The sequence below is a fragment of the Schistocerca nitens genome, chromosome 3 (genome assembly GCF_023898315.1).
Source record: "Schistocerca nitens isolate TAMUIC-IGC-003100 chromosome 3, iqSchNite1.1, whole genome shotgun sequence".
NCBI lineage: Eukaryota > Metazoa > Arthropoda > Insecta > Orthoptera > Acrididae > Schistocerca > Schistocerca nitens.
In genome coordinates this window covers 179,573,801-179,588,414 of record NC_064616.1, presented here as the reverse complement: position 1 = coordinate 179,588,414, position 14,614 = coordinate 179,573,801, and the positions used below count along the sequence as shown (strand labels likewise).

The following is a 14,614-nucleotide window of genomic DNA, read 5'->3' as shown; positions in this document are numbered from 1 at the left end:
TCCGTCATTTTATAAGCAGGTGAATGCGGGCATGGAGCCGCTTAAAGGCTATTAGGTGCTCTAGGGAAGGGTGCTGCTTATGTCACTGTAGTAGCTCACCGATCTTCTTTAATTGCCTCATCAACTTCCAGCGACCAGCATCCCTGGGTATGATGCCAGGAGTGTGACAGGAAGATGGGGAATTGGTCACTACCACACAGGTCATCATGTGCTGTCCAGTGGATAGATGGGAGAAGTTCTGGGCTGCTAATTGATAAATCAATGGCTAAGTAACTACCATGAGCCACACTGAAATATGTGGTGGCCGCAGTAATTAAGAGGCAGAGGTCGAAATGAGACAGTGAAGTTTCATCTCTGCCACGGCCAGTAAGCATGGTGCTACCCCACAAGGGGTTAACATCTCCCAAAAGTAGGAAAAGTTTAGAGAGTTGATCAATCAGTGCAGCCAATACGTTCAGGGGTACCGCAACATCTGGAGGGAGATATACATTGCAGACAGTGATCTCCTGGGTCATCCGTATCCTGACAGCCACAGCTTTAAGAGGAGTTTGAACGGGCACAGGTTCACTACATACCGAGTTCAGGACATAAATGCAAACTCCACCTGACACTATTATATTCGCTACGGTTCTCATAGTATCCCGTGTAGCCAGGAAGGGCAGGGGACTGCATTGTCGGGAACCAGGTTTCCTGGAGGGGAATGCAGAAAGCAGGTGTAAAGCTTAACACTTGCCATAGCTCAGCCAGGTGGTAGAAAAAAAAAAACAGCCGCAATTTCACTGGAGGATGATGTGATCGTGAGACTGGGAAGTCATGAAGCACTCAATGAGGTAGTCTACACCTCTGGGTCACCTGCTGCCACAGACTTATTTCCTGAACAGGCTATATCCATTGTCTGAGGGGGTCTGGCGAGATCTACGTCCTCAGCAGATGCCAGAATCTTCACCTCATCCTCAGACGCAGAGCTTGTAGGAACTGGTGGTGTAGGTGCCACCACAATTGTCTTGGTCTTGGGGGCCTCCTTTCTGGATTTCTCTCACTGATCCTTGGGTTTCTCTGGCTGGGAGGACTTCACTGATTCAGTCTTCGGCACTGAGGATGAATGTGAAGCCCTACGACCAGCTGTTTTTGGGCACTTCAGCTACTGGCGGGTGTTATCTTTCTCCCTAGCAGAAACCTGGGAAAGGAGAGACCCAAGGGACCCCTTCCTAGTGAGACAAGCCAAAGAAGACTTACACTTTTCTGGCTCAGAAGTGGGGGACTGGTGTCCCCGATGGTTGGGAGTGCTCCCGAGGTAGGTGGTGTGGGAGCAACAGGGAGACAAGTGCCCCCACCATCAAGGGGACAGGTGTAATCTTCCAACTCTGAGAGCTGACTGGAACTCACAGAACTGATGGTGCTACAATTGTTCTTGTAGCGGCGGCATAAAAGGAGGTCATAGCCACAGGATGTAGGTGCTGAAATTTCCTCTTGGCCTCAGTGTAGGTCAGTCAGTCCAGGTTCTTGTATTCCACGATTTTCCTTTCTCGCTGTAAAATCCTGCAGTCTGGTGAGCAAGAGGAATGATGCTCTCCTGTAGGGGCAGGGCACATGGAGTATTGTGATGTGATGGATGTCCACAATCTCGACATGTGATGCTGGAAGTATAGTGGGAAGACATATGGCCCAACTTCCAACACTTAAAGCTCCACATTGGGGGAAAGATATATGGCTTGACATCGCAGTAGTAAACAAAGTATTAGACAATCACCTTGACCTTCCAGAATAATGTGTCAACCTCGAACGTCAAGATGAAGGCACTGGTGGCATCCTAATTAGCCCTCGGATCCCGATGGATGCGCTGGATGAAATGAACTCCTCATTGCTCGAAGTTGGCGTGCAACTCTTAGTCCTCAGACTGCAAAAGAAAGTCCCTGTGAATATAATACCCTGGACCATATTTAAGCTCTTATGAGGAGTGATGGTAACGAAAACATCCCCCAACTTGTCACAAGCAAGTAATGCCCATGACTGGGCAGAGGATGCCGTTTTTATCAAGACTGATCCTCACTGCATTTTGGACAAGCCCTCCACCTCCCCAAACTCGTCCTCCAAATGCTCTACAAAAAAACTCAGGCTTCGTCAAGACAAAGGAGCCCCATCAGCTCTCGTACATACGAGGTACTGGGGTGAATAAGTTTCGCTGCCATCCTTAGCCTGACGTTCCTCCCACGGTGTGGCCAGGGAGGGGAACGATTTGAGGTTGTACTTCTGTGCATTGAATTGAGCTTGTGATCGCTTGGAGACTGCTGGTGTTTCACCACCAGCAAGAGATGATGGACTACGCTTCATTGCATGTCATCCGCCCTGATGCCACCCACTCCGACCAGGTGCCGTCCCCACGGGCGCCACCCAGCTGCAGCAAAGGCCACCTGAGAGGATGGCCATTTTTTTTTTTTTTTTTTTTTTTTTTTTTTTTTTTTTGTGGTCTTAGGGCGCACAACTTCAACGGTCATTAGCGCCCAGACTATGTTCGGAATGCACCGCGAGGCACAAGTTTAAAACAGCAACTAAAAGGGAAATCACGATAAAAGATCGACAGGCGTAGGATTAAAAAAACAGCATAATCAAATGTCCTTAGACAGGTTGGTCAATTTGATAAAACAAAGAACGCAAGCAGCTGCTCCTGGGTCATCCGCTAAAATGGCATCGAGAGTACATGGCAGGCCAAGATCAAGACGCAGTGTAGTAAAATCTGGACAGGACGTGAAAATGTGGCGGACCGTCAGCAATTGCCCACATGGGCAGAACGGCGCCGGCGCAGCCGTCAGCAGATGGCGATGGCTGAACCGGCAGTGTCCAATTCGTAACCGGGCCAAAACTACCTCCTCCCGCCGAGAGGGGCGTGAGGAGGACGTCCAAGCCGCGGGAAGAGGTTTCAAGGCCCGAAGCTTGTTGTCCGTAAGTGCAGCCCAATCGGCATGCCTCAGCGATAAAATGCGCCGACAAATGACCCTGCTACAATCTGATGAAGGGACACAACAAGAAGCTGTCCGAGGCTGGAGGACCGCAGCCTTGGCCGTGGCATCTGCAGCTTCGTTCCCAGGGATACCGACATGGCCAGGAACCCACATAAAGCTAACCGGAGAACCGTCGTCCACCAGCTGCTGAAGAGAGCGTTGGATCCGGTGCACGAAAGGGTGAACCGGATACGGATCACTGAGGCTCTGGATGGCGCTCAGGGAATCGGAGCAGATGACATAAGCAGAATGTCGGTGGCGGCAGATGTAAAGAACAGCCTGGTAGAGGGCAAAGAGCTCAGCTGTGAAGACCAAACAATGGCCATGGAGCCGGTATTTGAAACTTTGTGCCCCGACAAGAAAAGAACAACCAACCCCGTCATTGGTCTTAGAGCCATCTGTATAAATGAAGGTCATATTAATGAACTTCGAACGAAGTTCGACAAAACGGGAGCGGTATACCGAACCGGGGGTAACCTCCTTTGGGAGCGAGCTGAAGTCAAGGTGAACGCATACCTGAGCCTGGAGCCAAGGTGGCGTGTGGCTCTCGCCCACTCTAAAGGTTGCAGGAAGTGAAAAATCAAGGTGTTGAAGGAGGCGACGAAAGCGAACTCCAGGGGGTAGCAGGGCAGAGACATACAACCTGTATTGACGATCGAGAGAGTCATCAAAAAAGGAACGATAAGATGGGTGGTCGGGCATTGACAGTAGCCGACAGGCATACCGACGTAGCAGTATATCGCGCCGGTAGGGCAGTGGCAATTCACCAGCTTCAGCATGAAGATTCTCGACGGGACTAGTATAAAATGCTCCGATCGCAAGACGTAAACCCCGATGTTGTATGGAGTTGAGGCGGCGTAAGATGGACGGCCATGCAGAGGAGTATACGAAGCTCCCATAATCCAGCTTTGAGCGGACGAGCGACCGATATAGGCGAAGTAGGACGGTTCGATCCACTCCCCACGACATACCACTGAGAACACGGAGGACATTTAGAGAACGGGTACAACGGGCAGCCAAATAAGACACATGTGGAGACCAGCTAAGTTTCCTGTCAAATGTAAGACCTAAAAATTTTGTTGTCTCCATGAATGGGAGAGCAATGGGACCGAGTCGTAAGGACGGTGGGAGAAACTCTTTGTAGCGCCAGAAGTTAATACAGACCGACTTCTCGGCAGAAAAACGGAAGCCATTGGCGACACTCCAGGAGTAAAGATGGTCAAGAGAACGCTGAAGACAGCGCTCCAGGAAACATGTACGCTGCGCGCTGCAATAGATGGTAAAATCGTCCACGAAAAGAGAGCCTGATACATCAGCTGGGAGGCAATCCATTATTGGATTGATCGCTATGGCGAAGAGAGCGACGCTCAAAACAGCCCTGTGGCACCCCATTCTCCTGGTGAAAGGTGTCCGACAGGACAGAACCCACACGTACCCTGAACTGTCGATCCATTAAAAAGGAACGAATAAAAAGAGGGAGGCGACCGCGAAGGCCCCATGCATGCATGGTGTGGAGAATGCCCGCCCTCCAACAGGTGTCGTAAGCCTTCTCCAAATTAAAGAACACAGCCGCGGTCGGGCGCTTCTGCAAGAAGTTATTTATAATGAAGGTCGACAAGGTAACCAGATGGTCGACAGCAGAGCGACGCATACGAAATCCACATTGTACATTGGTAAGTAGGCGTCGAGATTTGAGCAGCCAAACCAAACGAGAGTTAACCATTCGCTCCATCACTTTACAGACACAGCTGGTAAGTGAGATGGGTCGATAACTGGAAGGCAAGTGCTTGCCCTTCCCCGGCTTAGGAATCGGTACAACAATAGACTCGCGCCAGCATGCGGGAACATGTCCCTCAATCCAGATGCCATTTTAAGTACGAAGAAGGAAACCTATACCCGCAGGAGAAAGGTTCTTCTGCATCTGAATATGAATAGAATCAGGCCCTGGAGCGGAGGATCGTGACCGGGCAAGTGCATTTTCGAGTTCCCGCATGGTGAAAGGGGCATTATAACTTTCAAGATTCGAGGAGCGGAAGTTAGGTGGCCTAGCCTCCTCTGCCTGTTTTCGGGGGAGGAAGACAGGTGGTAATGAGCGGAGCTCGAAACCTCTGCGAAAAAGCGGCCGAAGGCATTGGCGATATCCTCAGGGGCCACAAGGACGTCATTTGCGACCGTCAAGCCAGAAACCGGTGAGTGGACCTTAGTGCCAGATAGACGGCGCAGGCTACCCCAGACAACAGAAGGAGTAGAACTGTTGAAGGTGCTTGTGAAAGCAGCCCAGCTGGCTTTCTTTAATAATACGACGGCACTGCACACGTAATCGTTTATAAGTGATACAATTTGCCACTGTAGGGTGGCGTTTAAAGGTGCGTAAGGCACGTCGACGAGCACGTAAAGCGTCTCTATATGCTGCGGTCCACCAGGGGACCGGTACGCGACGTGGAGAAGAAGTAGTGTGAGGGATGGAATATTCAGCAGCAGTGAGAACGACTTCCGTGAGGTGTGCGACCTGACTATCGCAGCTTGTGAAGGTTTGATCCTGAAAGGTCGCCCTGGAAGAGAAGAGCCCCCAGTCCACTTTGGAGATGTTCCAACTAGCTGAGCACGGAGAGGGGGTATGATGCAGGAGATGGATGACACACGGGAAGTGGTCGCTCGAATATGTATCAGAAAGGGCATACCACTCAAACCGGCGTGCAAGTTGGGTAGTACATATAGAGAGGTCTAAATGGGAATAGGTGCGAGATGTGTCCAAAAGAAAAGTAGGGGTGCCAGTATTGAGGCAGACAAGATTGAGCTGGTTGAAAAGGTCTGCTAACAGGGAGCCCCTCGAGCAAGATGCTGGAGAGCCCCAAAGGGGATGGTGGGCATTGAAGTCTCCAGTTAACAAAAATGGTGCAGGTAGCTGAGCAATGAGTTGCATGTCTGCCCTGGTAACGGCAGACGACGATGGAGTGTAAACAGTACAAATAGAAAATGTAAAAGTGGGGAGAGTAATTCGGACGGCAACTGCCTGCAGGCCAGTGTGCAATGTGATGGGATCTTAGTAAATATCATCCCGGACCAGCAACATAACCCCTCCATGAGCTGGAATACCTACCACAGGGGGTAGGTCAAAACGCACAGAGGTGTAGTGTGCCAAGGTAATGTGATCGCATGGGTGTAGCTTCGTTTCCTGGAGGGCTACGATGAGCGGACGGTGCAAGCGGAGCAGCAACTTCAAGTCCTCTCGGTTGGAGCGAATGCTGCGAATATTCCAGTGAATAAGTGCCATCATGAGAAGAAAAGGAAGATGAAAGAAGGGGTCACCTCGAAGGCCACTGAGGGCCTGGCTTCGAGCAAGTACTGCCGCCGCTATCAGTAGGCGGACAGTCATCGTCCATTGGTTCTATAGGTTCATCGGCCATCTCGTTAAGATGGCCGGGAGGAGGAGCTTCCTCCGCCGGTGGACGGCCAGATGTTCGGCTACCAGCGGTGCAGCCAGGCGAAACGGATGACGGTCTGGGGTGGCAACCGCTGGGTGGCGCAGGAGAAGAAATGCGCCGTGGCGGAGAAGGAGAACTGTGCTTCCTATGAGCCTTCTTGGAAGGTCTTTTAGTGGAAGTACTGGTCGACGGCTGGGAGTTCGAGGTACGTAGGAAGTCTGCACGGGACAGTTCCTTCTTGAAGGCCCGTGCATCTGATTTCTGGGTCTTCGCCTTGGCAGAAGCTGATGAAGGGGCTTGTGTTGGAGGGGGTGACTGGAGGAAGAGGAGACATCGACCGCGCGATCTTAGCACTGGCCGAACGGACGACCGTGGTGCCGAAGGTCAGATCGCATGTCTGTGTCGCCACCTCCCTGGTAGTCCGAGGAGAGTCGAGGACAGTACTGTATTTTCCCGCTGGGAGCAGCGTGGGCTTCCTACTAGCAAATAGCTTGCGAGCAGACGAGGTGGACACTTTCTCTTTGACCCGAATTTCTTGGATACAGCGTTCTTCCTTGTAGATGGGACAGTCACGGGAGGACACTGCATGGTCACCCTGACAGTTCACACAACGAGGAGACGGATGTGGACAGTCACCCTCATGGGCATCCCTGCCACAAGTGACACATTGAGCCGCATTGGAACAAGACTGGCGAGTGTGATTAAAACGCTGACACTGGTAGCAGCGCGTAGGTGTCGGGACATAGGCACGAACAGAAATAATCTCGTAGCCCGCATTGATACGCGACGGCAGCTGAACACTTTCAAAGGTCAAGAAAAGTGTTCGGGTCGGAACAAGGTCACTGTTGACCTTTTTCATGACCCTATGGACAGCCGTCACGCTCTGCTCAGCGAGGAAAGACTGAATCTCCTCGTCAGTCAATCCGTCGAGTGATCGAGTATATACCACACCATGAGACGAATTCAAAGTGCGGTGAGCCTCCACCCGGACAGGGAACGTGTACAGGAGTGTGGCCCGAAGCAGTTTTTGTGCCTGAAAGGCGCTCTCAGTTGCTAGTAACAAGGTACCATTACGCAACCTGGTACACGACTTGACAGATCCGGCTATGGCATCTACGCCCTTCTGGATAACGAAAGGGTTGACAGAGGAAAAATCCTTGCCATCCTCAGATCGAGAAACTACGAGGAACTGTGGGGCAGGCGGTAGTACTTTTGTCACTGGTGGCTGGTCAAATTTCCGTTTATGGGCAGAAGTCGAGAGAGAAGAAGAGAAATCCATTGCGGAGGAATCCCCCATGATTGCCAGCGTCTCCGATGGCGCGCTCCTTCCTTGTGGGGACCCTCTCAGAGGGCACTCCCGCCTTAGGTGAATGTTTACACCTCAGGTCACACCTCCCGAGAAACAGACGGAGGGACCAATCGGCATGGTCAGAAGGTATCAGCTCCGGCAATCACCCCTCCCTGGGCCTGGCCTTTACCAGGGGGTATGTGCGTGCCTTACTTGTCTACCCAGGGCGGGGAATTACGCGTTACCCCGTCACCGGCTACGCGTGCGAATGCGTGGGTCGGCCTTCAGGCGCGCACAGGGAGGAAGGAAGAAGAGGACAAAGAAGAGAGAGAGGGAGAGAGAGGACAGACTGTCTCAAACGCCGAGGCGGAGACCAGACCAGGCAAGGAGAAGAAGGCAATGAGAAGGCAAGGAGAAGAAGACAAGGGAAAGAGTAAGGAAGACAGTGAGATGGAGAAGAGCAAAGAAAGGAACCAACCAAAGGAAGGAAGAAACGAGAAGAAGTGAAAAAGCAAAATGACCGCAAATAGAGGTCGTGGAACCGTCCGTATCCGGATGCAGGCGCTAACTACCCCCTTGAGGGGGAGGGACTCCTTTTAGTCGCCTCTTACGACAGGCAGGAATACCTCGGGCCTATTCTTATCCCCGGACCCGCAGGGGGGAGGATGGCCATTGACAGGAGTCCCAATACCCCAGGGTGACGGGCACCTACTCCTTGGCATATGTGGGGAGTTAATGGCACAGGCATCAGCAGAGCGATCCCTGTGTTGTCAGGGGGCTACAACTGACAGGGTACCTGGCTGCCACATCGCAACGGACTGGCTACCATGCTGGATATGAGGTGCTATTAAGTCCATGATTCTCGTCAGTGTAAGAAACAACACTGTATAGTGGGTGGAGGAAAATGCACCCAGGAAGGTGTTCTCACTCAAGAGATGGAGGATGAGTGGGACTGCAATGCCATGATGAGAAAGAATGAAGTGCTAAAGATCTCAATGCATGATGGACACAATGCACCATGTAAGGCACCCTTCCCCAATTGGCTCGCTCTTCAGGAAAATTTTTAAAAATGGAGGTCAAACCCTACAGGGGGACATCACATAAAGGGTAAAAGGTGTGACACTCTTTTTAGTCGCCTCTTACGACAAGCAGGAATACCTCTGCCTGTTCTAACGCCTGGGGCCTGCAGGAGGGGTGGAAGGTGGACACTACTATTCCAAGCATATACAATATGGCAATTACAAACTCAATAAATACATCTGAGAATGAAGATAAAAAGATATGAAATAACAGCTCTCAACTTCATCTTTGTTATACTCAACACGGGGTAATAAATTGGTACCACAATCTTAAGAGTAGAAGGCTGAGAATATGACAACCCAAATACATAAATGACTATATTTATGATGGTACTGTTCTCAAATGGTGGAACACAGGAACCATCTATATCAAAGTGAAGAAGAAAAAGTAATGTCAAATGAATGTGATCATTTTACATGTGCTGCTCTCGTGCACACTCTAAGAATTTTGTTGTTGTAAACTACTCGAGCTACGGGAGAGGACAGCAGTTTGCCCCAAATGAAGTGCAAGTAGTGTTTTTTTGTGCAAAGCCCAAACAGTGTGATTGTGGTGGTGGAGGTGGCAGCAGTGGCAGGAGGCACAGAAGGTTACAAAAGGTTATTTGGCATGTGAATATGTAATACTCATTGTAAAGTCTAATGCTCCATCTTAAAATGATTTACTACAATCAGAGTTAGCTCATGTTTTTGTTGCGCCGTCCTTATTTTGTAAATTAGTTGACGCAGATGCAGATGTCAGTACATTGATAGTTGGCTTGTAGGACCTCACTGGTGGTTGCACATATTTATTCCACACCAGTTGATATGGGCTATGGTGTGATGCAACTGCTAGTAAAATCCTTCCCCCACGGGCATGTGAAAAAACAGATTTAATTAGACAAATAAACATTATGTATCTCCAGATGCATTGGCCACTACCTTCCTTGCGCTGCTAATCATGCCTAATTCCAATTTTTTGTTCTGTTTGACCAATACAGTGACAAGTATGATCTCCACACTGAGCAATATATACATCTCCTCTGTTGAAAAGTGTGGTTTTATTGCTAAAGTGTAGCGTTCATGTGCAGCTTAAATTCTGTTTGGAAACATATTTACATGTCTGTTTTATGAAAAATTTGAGAAATTTTGTTCATATCATGCACAAATACGACAACAGTGAATTTTGTAGCATGTACATTTTATATATCTTTGAAAATGTTCAGATGTGACACACACCGTAGTTCACCGCAATAATTTGCCAAACAATGCTTCTGATGTAGTTTTGGGTATATGCATGTGGTGGTGATGGTTTCTAGACCAAAACTTATTATCTGGAAACAAATATTCATTACAACAGGCTTTGGTGATTTTGCAATGTTGTTTTTTAATTGATGAGTTACATATTGTGCATTACTTCACTTGCGTTAATGTTCACATTCACTTACAACAATTTTAAGATGTCTCTCAATTTACAGCAACTTTTATGATAGAAAACAAAGAAATTTCAACATAATAATTAAAAACAAATTTAATCGAAATGAAGAAACAACACGCTTAAGACTGGTGTTTCAGAAGCAACTGCTGAAAGAAACTGGACAGTCTCAATGACAGATTAGATTAGATTTACTTTCATTCCAATTGATCCGTAATGAGGAGGTCCTCCAGGATGTAGAGCAGAAAGCAATAATACATGACAAATATTTACAACTAAAACAAATACGCTAATGTACCTTCCACCAGTCCAAAAGTGGAATGATTGTCTCTCTCTCTCTCTCTCTCTCTCTCTCTCTCTCTCTCTCTCTCTCTTTAATGAACACTATATGAAAAGATCATTTTACAACACTCATTTACTAAGATCGCATTAATGCACTGAACTGAATATATTATTAGTCAATCTTTCTAAGACTACACTTGATTTGCTATTTATTGCAATGTCTGTATCACCAGGGGAAAAAAAAAAAGCATCTGGTAATGTTACTGATGAAAAGTCATTGATATACACAAGAAAAAGTAAGGGCCCTAATATGGAACCTTGTAGGACCCCACACGTAATTAGTTCCCAGTTGGATGGTGCCTGATAGCTTAATACAGGTCTCTTTCCTAACACCACCCTTTGTTTCTTACCAGAGATATAAGATTTGAATCATTTTGCAGCATTTCCTGTTACACCATAATATTCTAATTTGCTTACAAGGATATTGTAATTTATACAGTCAAATGCCTTTGACAGATCACAAAATATACCAGTTGCCTGCAATTTTTTGTCTAATGAATTAAGTAGATTTTCACTGTAAGTGTAGATAGCCTTCTCAATTTCACAACTCTTTAGGAATCCGAACTGTGACTTCGACAGTATGTTATTTGTGATTAGATGGTTATAAAGCTGATTGTATATTACCTTTTCTAAATTTTTTGAGAATGCTGGCAAAAGTGAAATTGGATGGAAATTTGATGCTATATCTTTATCTCCCTTCTTAAACAATGGCTTAACTTCAGCATATTTCAACCATTCAGGAAATATTCCACTGATAAACGACTGGTTACACAGATAGCTTAATACATTACTTAACTCAGAATCACATTCATTAATTAACTTTGCTGATATTTCATCATACCCATTAGAAGTTTTCGATTTTAAAGATTTTATGATGGACATTACTTCTGCTGGGGTAGTGAGGGTCAAATTCATATTATGAAAGTTACTTGAAATGTCTGGTCTGAGGTACCCCATGGCAGCATCTACAGAACCTGACAATCCCATCTTTTCAGTAACAATTATAAAATGTTTGTTAAAAAGTTCTGCAACACTATACACATCTGTCACCATTATATCATTTATTCTTAATGCTATTTGCCCCTCTTCATGTCTGGTTCTACCGGTCTCCTTCACTATATCCCATATTGTCTTTGTTATCTGATATGACTTATCTTTTAAATGTAATATATTTGCTTTGATATCCATATTACAGTCTTTAATAGTTTGCAGTATTTCTTGGATTGACAGGTACAGTTTTCTTTATGTTTTACCAAATACCTCTATTCCTTGAGTAATTCACGGCTTCTTCATAGACTTTCCTCTAACCTTGTTTAGTTTTGGGGGGAAACAGTGTTCAAATAAGGTAAGCACTTTATTAGGAAAAGTGTTATATTTTTCATTCATGCCATGAGCACTGTAAACATCAGTCCAGTGAATGTCTCTGAGGAGTGTCCTAAAATAATTTTTGGCTTATTGATTACCCTCTTGAGTTCAGATTTAACAGATTTTATATCATTTTCAGTATTAACATGTAACAGAAGGAACTGCATGTCATGGTCTGAGAGGCCATTGACTATTGGTTTTGTAATCTAATTTTGTTCATTGGACTTTTCTATAAAGATATTATCAATGGCTGTGAGCAATTGGCTACCCTAGTTGGGAACTTTACAGTGGGAATTAAGTTCAATGATAGTGTTACTAACTCAAATAAGTTCTTATTGGGAGAGTATTTAAGGAAATCTACATTGAAGTCACCAGCAACCACTATTTCTTTGATTTTGGTTGTTTAATGGGCCAGTACAGCTTCAAGGTGGTTTATGACCAGATTAAAATTACTTGCAGGTGCTCAATATACACTTAATGCTATGAAGGATTTTTTATGAAATTCTACTTCTGTTGCACATGCTTCCATATGCTGTTATAGGCAAAATTTATGAATGTCTATGTTCTTAAATTTATGACAGTTGCTGATGAATATGGCAACTCTTCCTTTCTCCATTTCTGCCCTACAAAAGTGAGATGCTAACCTAAATCCTGTAACACTTTCAAGTTCTATACCAGAGGTCACATGATGTACAGAGAGGCAGATTATGTCAGCTGGGTTTGAGGACTAATTAATCTATGCAGATACTTGATTTATTAATTTTTTTTCTCAGTCCTCAAATATTTTGATGCAATAAAGATAGCTGACATTTCATATTGACTGAGTTAAAATTTCTGCTGATTGTTGAAAATTCTCAACCAACACCTGTTTATGCTGGATGTAATAAGCTAGAATTAGGTTTTTTGGTTTCTTTCTCAAACTGAAGGTTGGTCTCAATCCTAACCTCTCTTAAAACTTTGATTTCTTCCTGTCCTCCCTACCCTAAAAAAGGGTCTTTTCTGAACCCTATAACTACTAGTATTTTACCACTCATGACAGTGCCTCCCCCCTTCAAATTTCCTGCTATTTTCCAAGCCAGTTTACCCTTTAATTGTGAGGTCTGTACGAGTACTGACAGGTGTTTATCGAAACAGAAGCAAAACTCCTTTCACGAGGAAAATCTGGACAGTGATGGTATTAAATGTACATAGCTTGGTAGGTTGAAGACATTCAAAGGCAGTTCGTATAAGGGCGCGCACTGCCATGCTGAAATATTGGCCCTGCGTGCAGTGTTAATTCAGTGAGATCCACATATCCTGTTGCTCAAATTTTGTGATGCAAAATACGCATGATAGTTAAATCCATATTTTCTATTATATTGTTCAAATTACCTTTCACCCATGATTTGACAGACAAGAAAGAGTCATACTGTGTGATGTCAAACACAAGGAGGGCAGCATTCGCATTGCGGTAGTACATGGGTGCCATGGATCTGAATCTCTCTTGACCAGCAGTGTCCCAAACCTTAGAGTGGGAAACAAATATGTAATTAAATTAAGAAAGTAAAACTTTTAGCAGCTGTGAAAGGTTTAAAATCTGCAAAAATGTTTGCGGGGTATTTGTTGTGTATCAATACATTTGGAAAACTGAGAAAAAAGATGTATGTATTGTTGAATTTTAAATAAATACCTGCAGCTTTACTCTTGTATCTTCAATATTTATTTTGCATGTGAAGAACGATGCTCCAATTGTTGGACTGATGTGATGGCTGAACATTTTACCAATATATCTGACAACCATACTAGTTTTACCTACACCTGGAACATAAAAATATATTATTACATTACTGTGCAATTAAGGTGCTTGGCAGAGCCGTTATTGGTACCCTTGGCAAAATTTTTTGAGGTTAATCCATTCTCCACCCATCTCTCACAGTAATAAAGCAAATTGCAGTTGTTCTATCTAAAATTGGCTTGAGTAAGGTTCTGGAACTGCTAAAATATTTTAAAATGACCATGTGGCTAATATTAATGGCCAACAAAGAATGAGCTAGGCATCTTGAGACAACATTAAAATTTCCTAGCACATTAGAGGCAATGGATAGGGCAAACTCTTAAAACCACGTCACATTTATATCAATGTCATGTAAAAGAGAGGACACGTCTAGCAGTAAATCATACGTTTTCTCTGGCCAAGATTTAATACAAAGGTTATTAAAATGTTTCATATGGAAGTCCATATGATCTATGTATCAGACACTGGTTTGTCTTCTTACTGGATATGGAACACTTATGCTATAGTAAAAACCTCTATTGGAAAGCATGTTAAAATTACTTCATGTCAACAGCTGGAAGAAGGAACACCACAACTGGTTAAGTTTTCCTGAGGGTCACTTGGTCAGTAGGCAATAGTGTCGGGCAGGCAGCATACTGGGTTTCACTGAAGCCATCTACATCTAAAACCATACTCCGCAAGCCACCTGATGGTGTGTGGCGGAGGGTACCTTGAGTACCTCTATCGGTTCTCCCTTCCATTCCAGTCTCGTATTGTTCATGGAAAGAAGGATTGTCGGTATGCCTCTGTGTGCGCTCTAATCTCTCTGATTGTATCATCATGGTCTCTTTGCGAGATATATGTAGAAGGGAGCAATATACTGCTTGACTCCTTGGTGAAGGTATGTTCTCGAAACTTCAACAAATGCCCGTGCCGAGCTACTGAGCGTCTC

The 14,614-nt window shown here is 45.6% G+C and overlaps 1 protein-coding gene across 3 annotated transcripts in view; it reads right to left on the bottom strand.

The window, feature by feature from the left end:
• LOC126248123 (ras-related protein Rab-21) overlaps window positions 1-14,614 on the bottom strand; it is a 132,307-nt gene that overhangs the window by 86,901 nt on the left and 30,792 nt on the right. For all 3 annotated transcript variants that reach the window (XM_049948808.1, XM_049948806.1, XM_049948807.1), the window contains exons 2-3: window positions 13,579-13,706; window positions 13,281-13,413 (exon numbers count right to left, since the gene is read on the bottom strand). In XM_049948808.1, the coding sequence (XP_049804765.1) occupies window positions 13,281-13,413; window positions 13,579-13,706 (261 nt within the window). The remainder of the gene's footprint in view (window positions 1-13,280; window positions 13,414-13,578; window positions 13,707-14,614) is intronic.